Source organism: Rhineura floridana, chromosome 2, assembly GCF_030035675.1.
Source record: "Rhineura floridana isolate rRhiFlo1 chromosome 2, rRhiFlo1.hap2, whole genome shotgun sequence".
Classification (NCBI taxonomy): domain Eukaryota; kingdom Metazoa; phylum Chordata; class Lepidosauria; order Squamata; family Rhineuridae; genus Rhineura; species Rhineura floridana.
This window is the reverse complement of record NC_084481.1, coordinates 152,360,508-152,370,989: the sequence shown is the minus strand read 5'-3', so window position 1 is coordinate 152,370,989 and position 10,482 is coordinate 152,360,508. Positions and strand designations below refer to the sequence as shown.

General features: G+C 43.4%; 1 protein-coding gene across 1 annotated transcript; it reads right to left on the bottom strand.

Annotated features, from left to right (window-relative positions):
• Positions 1 to 2,709: 2,709 nt before the first annotated feature.
• Positions 2,710 to 4,171, bottom strand: C2H11orf96 (chromosome 2 C11orf96 homolog). The gene has a single exon (XM_061610818.1). The coding sequence runs from the start codon at positions 3,710 to 3,712 to the stop codon at positions 3,329 to 3,331; it is 384 nt and encodes a 127-aa protein (XP_061466802.1). The 5' UTR covers positions 3,713 to 4,171; the 3' UTR covers positions 2,710 to 3,328.
• Between the last annotated feature and the right edge of the window lie 6,311 nt (positions 4,172 to 10,482).

Genomic DNA, 10,482 nt, shown 5'->3' with positions numbered 1-10,482 from the left:
CCTTTGAAATATGGTGTTGGGGGAGAGCTTTGCAGATACCATGGACCGCAAAAAAGACAAATAATTGGGTGTTAGAACAAATTCAACCAGAACTGTCACTAGAAGCTAAAATGATGAAACTGAGGTTGTCATACTTTGGACACATAATGAGAAGACCTGATTCACTAGAAAAGACCATAATGCTGGGAAAAACAGAAGGAAGTAGAAAAAGAGGAAGGCCAAACAAGAGATGGATTGATTCCATAAAGGAAGCCACAGACCTGAACTTACAAGATCTGAACAGGGCGGTTCACGACAGATGCTCTTAGGGGTCGCTGATTCATAGGGTTGCCATAAGTTGATATCGACTTGAAGGCACATAACAACAACTTCATCAATAAAAACTGATGAGCTGCATGATTTGCCATTCATGAATGCCACTCTGAGCAAGAACTGCCAACAATCAGAACTGATACTGAAGGGGCTACATCAAACAATTTATTTAACTCAGTATAATACATACTGTATTTATTTATGCCTCTCTTCCTTTCCTGCCCCTGAAAAAATGGGAATGGGCCTACTTTTCCATGTACTTGCTAGAACCCTATGCAGATTAAGACATAATGTGGGCCATTATGCCAGACCTTTTGGGTTTCAGATGGGTAATGGCATTCCTACCCAGTTTTCAATGGTATGCTGGCTACTTAGGCATGGAAGGCATACAGGTAAAGAGCCTCCTTTAATGCCAGCTTGTGAAGCACAATAGAGGGCATAAGAGGGGAAGTTTTATCATCAACCTGAAATGTTTGACTAACTACCTTATTACAGAAGTTTACCTAAACTTTTGACACAAACCTGCAGTGTCATGTTGCTTGAATCATCCAAGGATGCAGTAGTTTGAATCCATCCCTGAGTCACAAAATGCTGAGTGATAATTGCCCTGCTATTGTTATTTAAAAGCTATGGATAAAGGTGCAATCCTACATTGTCAAGTAGCTCTGCTAAAGATGGGCTTTCCAGACCACAACTTATTTATATCCTGCCCTTCCTCCCAGTAGGAGCCCAGGACAGCAGTAACGCTGGAAATATGCTGAGAACATACACATGCATAACTTGTAAATTATTACTTATTTTTAAAGTAACTTGGAAGTGAGACTATTTGCATTTGGGATGGAGGACTGGCTTCCAAGGTAGCATGCTATCTTCATTCTGAATGCATAGATTATGAGTGTGTGCATACGTACATATAAAGAATATAGTTTAGTGTTTCTATGGTAAAGGAAAAATCTGGCTCACACAATGCCATATAGGCTTATATACTGCACAATAAATGACTTATACAATACACATCCATAAAACAGCATAAAATACTTAGTCAACATCTGGACAGTGATACACAGTAATAATTGATTGAGCTCAGAAAAGGCCTGTGTGAACAGAAGAGCCTTAAGCAGAGGTTTAGAACAAAATGCTGATGGTGATTGTTTACGAGAGGGTTTGTAATAGAGAAACTGACAGTAATATATCTTATATATCTGATTATTAATTAAAAAATTCTGCATGATGAACTCTAAAATGAGTTTTTTGCATTTCAATGTTTTAAAAATAAAAAATGTGTGTGTACACTATGCATAGACTCCTGGCTTCGTATATACCTTTTGTTTGGTCCTATTCTGCAGCATTTAGTGCTATTCAAATCTAGGCTCTTAATGCATTCTTTTCTGCAGAATGGCCTTGTAACTGGCCCTCTATTTCTGCCAGTGCCTCTTATTCCTGGGGGGATTTCTGGTTCCAGCTCCAACTTTTGATTTCTTCCCAGAAACTCATGTTTGAGTAGTATAAGTGAGCAAAATCCACCATGGCTTCTTCGTCTCCTCCCCAAATTCCCACAAGCAGAATTAAGACCCAGTCCCTTTCATAGTGAGAGGTTTCTAGAGGCCTGCCCATGAACTTCCCCTCTGCTAGTAGAGAACCCCCAAAATATAGTGTTGGGACCTTAGCAGCACATCTGACAAAATGTGATACACTTTAGAAGTGAAGGTCTGTTCTTGGGGGTGGAGTAGGGTGAGGACTGAGATTAGTAGTCTGATGTTTAAGAAACTGGGAGCAGTAGTTCTTACAGTCTCAGCAGCACTTTAAAAGAGCACTTTCCTGTACAAATGAAGCACTTTAAAATGAAAGGTAGGAAAACTGCATATGCATGATTGGAGGGTGTGGAGAAGAGAAATGTAGGCATCTTCTTAGTTATCAGAGGGATGGGAAGCAAATGCTTTTTCCTACAGTGCAGGCTTCCCTTGCAAAATCTCCTGTCTTGCATTATAAAAACTGTATCGTTATACCCAATTTCAAAGAACTCAACAACTCCTTTGAGTTGCCAGAAGGGAAAAACCAACAACAACTTCAACCTTATTGGTCAATAAACTAATCACAACATCAAGCACTCACTATTGAACGTATTTTTACCATTAAATGGCAGGGTATTAAAAAACCCCACACCTATTCCAACTCTGAAATTGACTTATTTATCTATATTACCACTCCTTTATTTCAAAACACTATGCACACAGAACTTTCTGCGCAATACTTCTTCAGAAGATTAAAAGCAATATTACTTACATATTTTGATATATACCACCTCAATATTTTATAGGAGGGGCGGTCTATAAATATTTTATAAATAAAGATCAAATGCAATATCAACCAGTCCCAAGTGGTTTGTGCAAATATATGTTTTATTTCTCTTTTGTGGAAATAATTACAGACATCTGGGTATAAACATATTAAGTTAATGCAGTCAAGAGTTTAAATGCAAAAATAAATATAAAGTCCAGCAGCTGATTGCATTCATAAAACATCTTTTTTAACAGTTAGAAAAAATGTGCAATTTTTATTTTCTTCATTTTCTCAAAGGGGAGAAATTCAGCCAAAGTTGAAACATACATACAAGCACTTTCTTAAAAAAAAAGAAAAAAAAGATCACGACCTTACTGGCAAAGTGCCCTGGAATCTACCACATTCACACCGGATCTTTATCAGAGTTAGAAAAACAGAAAAGGGAAAAGGGAAAGAAACGAGGATGGGGAGGGGACTCGAACGATCTTCCCAAGTCTCTTGTCTTTGAGGATTTGAAACTATGAAAGGAAAAAGCCAAATAAACATCGTCTGCCGCCAAGTCTCTTCAGAAACCGTCCCTTTCGGATTTACAAATAGGCTCTACGAAGTTCCTCTCGGATTAATATCTACCAACTTCATTATGAAGCACAGCGCCAGGGGGACCGGAGGGCAAAGGGAGGGTCCCGTCAGTCAGTCAGTGTCTCTCCTCGGGTTGCCGAGCCGCGACGCCGTTCCTTCAGAGGGGCGAGTCGGAGTCGCTGGAATCCAGGCTGTTTCTCAGCCGGCTGCAGCTGCTGAGCTTCTTCTCCTTCTGCAGGCTGAGGTTTTGGGTGCTCCGCCGGAGGCACTCGAGGGACTGCAGGAAAGACTTCTTGGCTTTCTCCTCCTCCATGGGGGAGACCCCTTCCTCCTCCACCTCCTGGATTTCATCGAAGGTCACCGGCTGCGTCTTGAAGCGGGACTGGCGGGCTCTGCGCAGCTTACCCTTGGGCAGCTTGGCGGGCCGGATGGGCTGAGGGAACTCCTCGGTGATGCACACGAAGTGCGGCATGACTGCCTGGTAGCTCGAGCAGATGCCTATCAGCTCCGTGGGCTTGGCGGCTGCTGCTGCTGCCATCATGCTTGCCTGAGGCAAAAGAGAGCGACAGAGACCACCTGCGAGCCGAGTTAAAGCCCGCGGCACTTGGCACCAGCTGGGTGTTGCTTCTCTTAGGGTTTCTGCTTTACTTATTTGCTGTTTGAGCTTTCCTCTCAAGGAAGATACGAGAAACGGGAAAGGAGGTGAGAATGCCGCCGGCAGTGGGGGTGAGTCCCCTCTTCTCCTTCTCAGCCGAAAAAGCGCGCGGAGGTAATCCTGCTTCTGTCAGCGACTAGCCTTCCTCGGCGCAGTAGACGCGTGCGCGGTGCAGAATCGCTCTCACGCTCCCCCGTCAAGCTGCTTCTGTGGCTTGCTGGAACTCGCCGTGCTCCCAGTCATTATATACCCCTCGCCTGCCCACACAGGAGCATGCTCAGATGACAAGCAATGCCATTTAAAGGCGGTGAGGCCGCTTCCCTTCCGCTTGACGTCTAGAGCCCTCTCTCCCTCTTAATGTTATTGTTATGATTGCAGCAACGACGACAACCCCCGCCATCATCAACCGCAGAAGGCGGAGGAAATCCGGCTGGCGAAGAGGAGGGGGAAGAGGGGCGCGCTAAAATGCATCGCCGCCACCTACGGGGGGGTTTCTTGGAGACCCCTTCCTTGGCAGCGATGCCAAGAGATATTTACAGGCACTCTCCGTCGCCAGACTCAGCGGCATGACGCGGAACATGCGTGATCATGGGATCTCCCGACTTTAAATTTTTTAAAATTTAAAACAGCTGCAAAGGAGTCCGATTTTGATCCTAGCAGCAGCGTTCCGGGCGCGCGCATGTGTAGGATTTAAATCCAACACACACACACACTACCTGTTCTCCTGCTCTTTACAGCCCCAACCTCTGGCTGCGATTACTTCAGCTGGTGGGATTGGGGATACAGCAGAAAGGGGATACACACACTCCAACTCAGGCCTTCGGAATTCACAGGGATCGTTTTTTGCAGTGTGCTTGGTTTGCAGTTGTACACACCTTCAAGTGATAAATCATCTAAAGCAGCAGCTGCTGTCTGTGTTGTCTGTGTACACACAGGTGGGTGTGTTTTCAAACCTCCTCCCCTCAAATAGTGTTTCCACAGATCTTTTTTAAAAATTAATTTTCAGTCTATTGAAAGAGGGGCTGGAAACTGGTGTGTTGATATATGATGACATCCAGGGATATAGGCATACAGAGGCAGCTAAGTGACTATACTGCATCCTATTTTGCCTATTTCGTTCATAGACAAGTTAAACCTGGTGAGAGGAAGTGGCACAGTCCTGCAATGTTGGTGGGTCGGCCCCAATAGGAGGTGTCCTGAGAAAGTGCTTTTTGGGTATACACATGTATGCAGCAAGCGCATGAGCAGTGCATTCTTGGCCCCAAACTGATTATAACCGTTTCAGCAGAATGTGCTTTAGATGGCTGAACAGCATGGGACAGGGATGACATAAGGGTGATGTCGTGTGTACAACACCCCAAGAAGGCACTTGCATCAAGCACTTAATGCACGTTATCACACAGTGTTGTAATGCCCTAAGATACATTGGGGATTCACGAGTCACTTGGAAAGGAAGGCTTAAGCGACAAGTGATGTTTTCAAAAACAAGTTGGAAGATGACACTGGGACGGTTCATTTGGGCTTAATTGCTTCATCCCACCTCTCTTAGGCTGCAATCAAGAGAATGCTAAATGTAAGTGGGTTGCCAATGACCCTTACTAACAATTCATAGACCTTGCCCCTGCCCCCCCCCACCTGCCCGTATGTCCAGAAATATTTCTGCAGACACTCTTGGCTGCAATAGGGATCCTCAAATGATGGCAGATTAGACATGTTGTTGTGCTGGTTTAAGACCAGGGTTAAGGTTCTCATAATGTTGGCTCATGCTGCACAAAATGGGGAAATTGGAAGCAAAGGCTGATGTCTTTAACAGATGTGCCCCGTGAACAGTAATGATGTTGTGCAATGTTACAAATTGTGCATACATACAGCTTACTTTTCATGCATCCACACTTTTCCTTGGTCTTTCTGGTCCAAATCCAGATGAGGACAATGAAGTGCCTGGGACCTGCAAAGATGTATCTGAGCCTCTGAGCCTTATGGTCTCGCTAGAGGAATCCTATTGTGAGTTGATCTGTTTGTGGCTTGCATCAGCAGCTCACAGGCTGTGTGTGTGTAGGCTTCAGGGTGGGGTGCTACAGTGTGGGGATGGGTTTGTTTTGGGGGTTTTGTGTGGAGAGAGGGATGAGGCAAGTTTCTGTGTGGGGTATTTCAATGTGGGACATGGTGTAGAGTTATATTAGAGTCTGGGCAGTTGATTTGGGGATGCATGCATTGTTCTAGAACAGCCTTTCCCAACCAGTGTGCCTCCAGATGTTGTTGGACCACAACTCCCATCAGCCTCAGCCAACATTGCCAATGGGAGGCTGATGGGAGTTGTGGTCCAACAACATCTGGAGGCACACTGGTTGGGAAAGGCTGTTCTAGAGTATGATTCTTCCATGACAGTGCCCATGGATTCCAAAACATTTGTGAGCCCTCATCTAACTACTAGATCAGACTGTCTATTCCATAACTGAAGAATTGTATGTGGTATCCAGTAGAGTAGGCACTCCTCTGCAAACATTTCAGTCTTGGTAAATTTTTTGCTTCAAATATTGATGTGTGCATGCCCCTGCCTTGTTTTGCCTACAGTTGCTGCCAGACAGGAAAACTTTACTGCTGCTCAGAACTTTACCAAACCAATGAAAGATTCCCTTCCTTGCCAAGCCTGAATAAAGCACATCAGTAGGTTTTACAAAAATTGGAAAGATTGATGAAAATAATGGAGTTTAAAAGGTTGAAAGTCAATTTTCAGTACTTTTTAACTTGCTATACCTGTGGCGATTTTTATTGGATCTGTTTGAAATCTGGCACATTCATAGATTCCAACCAGCTAGATCATGTATACCAAGTTTCAAGTAATTAGCCCCAAATGTGCCATTTTTTACAATCTATAGTCCTAAAACGATTAATTTTTTTATTTGCTACTCATCTTAAGTAAAGGGGCACTCCTATGCCCCTTTAATTTAAAACTATCTTATAATGTCATAACAAACAACAATCTTAGATACCTGCATTGGTCTGTTAGGAAAAGTCCAAAACCAACAGCAGTGTATTATTAGGACCAAACCAAAGTATCACAACATTCTGAGTAAGCTTTTTTCATATAATATATAAAACAATACCTGCCAAAAAAGCAGGGTTTTAGTTGCTGGTTGCTTAGATTCCTTGATGAATTGAGCTGAGTGGGAAAGGCTGGCTGGGGATATGGAAGGCATGCACAGACCTCTCATTCCACATAATCCCCTGGTGCACTTGAAAGGCCATGTATAGTGTTGATTGGTTCAAGTCTTTAATGAGCAAACCCCCTCAGTATTCTAGCTACTTGAACTTTATTATTGTAAATATGATTTATAATAAGCAGGGGTGTAGTTGTCCAGGGTCTTGGGGTGTGTGTGTCTTAGACCCCCTACTTTTTTCAGAGCAAGGTTTCAGCAGGGTCCCTATGTCTCCAGTATCCTATGAGACAATCAGCATGAAAGGGGAGTGCATTAGTCACTGAGAAGAGTCTTCTAACATGCCTCCTTGTCCTTTCCTGCTGATTGGAGCCAATCAGAGTGAAAGGAGGTGAGTCAGTCACTGAGAAGACTAACACTCTAGCCTTTCCTGCTGATTGGCTCCTAGGGATATCTGTTGTAGTGGAAGAAGGTTTAGAAAGGATCTCATTCTTAACCCAGCAGCAAAAGAGGGGGGGGGCATGGCTGTGGCCCTGGACCTGCATGAAGGGACCCTGCACTTCTGAATTTGCCACTACACTACTGATAATAAGAATCTAGAACATAGTCTACAGAGTCCCTATAATAAAAACCTACTTGAGAATTACAGTATCTCAAGAAATAATTTGTGGCTAAACAAGGAACATATGTTTTAAAAAAATCTTGTCTCAATGGCTTTATCTTGTAAAAGTATTGTATTTTTTAACAATTCTGTATATTTTTGCTATCCTCACTGAAAATTCTAGCTTCTAAAAAGTAACGTTTTTTTTAATAAGCTACAAACACACACACACACACACACACACAGAGGAAAATAACATTTGTTATCTTGTCCACAACTTTAAAAAACTTGGTCCAGGAATCATATCCCTGAAAATCTTTCCCGCAAGACTGCATTAGGCTGAGACTGAAGCTATTGCATCATCTGGCTTAATTCCTGGCTCCTTTGTGAGCAGTATCTGCAATAATATTGCTGGTGGGGGAGGATGCTAACTTGGCAGTCTTAACCACCATAGATGCCAATGTTACAGCCATATTCACAAAAACTTCTGTAAAACTTGCCTGGTTTTTAGAGAGTGAGGCTGGTATGCTAAATACTGATTTAGTATTTTAATTTTAATTTTTTAATTGTTTTTAATTTTTTAAATTGTGTTTTAAATTGTTTTTAGAATGTGTTTTAAATTTGTATATTTGTCTTTAATGTTTTTAGTTACTGTAAACCGCCCAGAGAGCTTCGGCTATGGGGCGGTATACAAATACAATAAATAAATAAATAAAGGGTCATGGATACCTATACTGCTGGAACAATGGTAGAATAGCAACTAAACACTTGATTTTTCTAGGCTTTGTGTATGTATTTACATAGAAAATATATTGAAATTAGCAAGTAGACTGCAGTCCATGTGGCAAGACTTATCTGTCAACAGAGGGGAGCAATTTGGTTCCATTGACAGGGAGGCTTGGACTGAGCCTATTGTCGTGTACAGATAATTCCCTGGTAAGGTTTGCCTTTACCGTGATGGTACCCCCTGCAGGGGTGGAGACCTATTGAGACCACCCACCCTAAGAACAATGGAATCAGAAGGATTCCTGAATGCTCTGGAGGATTTTATTTATTTATTATTTGATTTATATCCCGCCCTTCCACCCAGCAGGAGCCCATATGGGCTAATATGGTTGGCACTCCTGTCTGGTCTATCTGTGGAACGGTGGGATGCACCTGGCCATCAACTTGATCATTCCCAGGGGTCCTTGCCACACCTTGAAGTGTGCAGGGGTCCCTGATACACTGGGGAGCTGCACAGGATGAAGCAGGAGGGATGAGAACAAGGGACACTAACCCTGATGCAACACAGAACAGACCTGGACAAGAGCACACAATTGTTCCTACCACATGGCAGGGATGATAGTGAAGAAAACATACTTTTCTACCACCACTGCATTCTCAGAGAGAACTGTTTCAAACTGTGAATAAGCTGGTGACACATCTGCCCAACCAGGGGTATCTCTGGAGTCCTGAGCAGCCTGCTGTGGAAATTTTGCAATGCACTTTGAGGATAACGTCGCTCAGATTTGCATGGCATTGGGTGCTACAGTTACAACTCTGGAGGAGGTATCCAAAGCACCATGCCTGTAAGCACTGTGGCTTTAGTTGCAGCTTCCAAACTGTCTTCAAGAGAAGTCCCATGAACACTGCAGTGCAATATTCCAGAGGGGAGGTTACCAAAGCTTGAATCACGGTTTTCAAGTTTTCTCTCTTCTGAAAGGACTGTAGCTGGCAAACTAGCCATGCTGGAAATAGGCACTCCTTGACACTGAGGTTGTAACAGCCTCAAGCGATAGAGCTAGATGAAGGAGCACTCCCAAGCTACTGACCTGCCCTTTCCAGATGACTGCAACCCCCTCTAAGATGGGCCATCGCTCCACCTCTCTGACTCAAGAACTTGACACAGACAACACCTCCATCGTGTCTGGATTCAGTTTGAGTTTACTGGTCCTCATCCAGCCCATTACTGTCTCCAAGCATCTGAACTGCGTCTCCTGATGCAAATAGAACAGAGAGCAAGCGAGTGAGAGCGAGACAGCTGTGCATCATCAGCATACTGATGATATTCACTCTTAAGCCCAGCTTCGTATACAAGTGCCTTGCAAAGGTAGTCAGACCCCTGACCAATGCTTTCGTATTATTGAATTACAAATGGTACATTCTAATTTCGTTCTGTATGATATTTTATTTTGAAACACAAACTCAAAATCAATTATTGTAAGGTGACATTGGTTTTATGTTGGGAAATGTTTCTAAGAAACATAAAAAACTGAAACATGTTGCTTGCATAAGTATTCAACCCCCACACATTAATATTTAGAAGAGCCGCCTTTTGCTGCAATAACAGCTTTAAGTCTTTTGGGGTAGGTATGCACCAGCTTTGCAGTGTCAGAGGGATTTTGGCCCACTCTTCTTGGCAGATTTGCTCCTGGTCGTTCAGGTTGGTTGGACGCTGCTTGTGGACCCCAATTTTCAAAGAGCGCCACAGATTCTCAATATGATTGAGAACAGGACTTTGACTGGGCCACTGTAGGATATTCACCTTGAGCCACTCCAATGTTGCTTTGGCCTTGTGCTTGGGGTCATTGTCCTGCTGAAAAGTGATTTTCCTCCTAAGCTTCAGTTTTTTTGTGGACTGAAGCAGATTCTCTTGCAGTATTTCCCTGTAGTTTGCTGCATCCATTCTTCCTTCGATTTTAACAAGATGCCCAGTCCCTGCTGATGAGAAGCATCCCCACAGCATGATGCTGCCACCACACTTCACACACACACAGGGATGGTGTATCTTGAGGCATGGGCAGTTTTAGGTTTGTGCCACACAGCACTTCTGAGTTTTGGCCAAAAGGCTCTATCTTAGTCTCATCTGACCACAAAACCTTTTCCCATATCGCAGCTGGGGTATTCTTATGCTT

Bases quoted from the DNA above. Each gene is read 5' to 3' on its own strand.
- C2H11orf96 (XM_061610818.1), bottom strand. From the start codon at position 3,712: ATGATGGCAGCAGCAGCAGCCGCCAAGCCCACGGAGCTGATAGGCATC.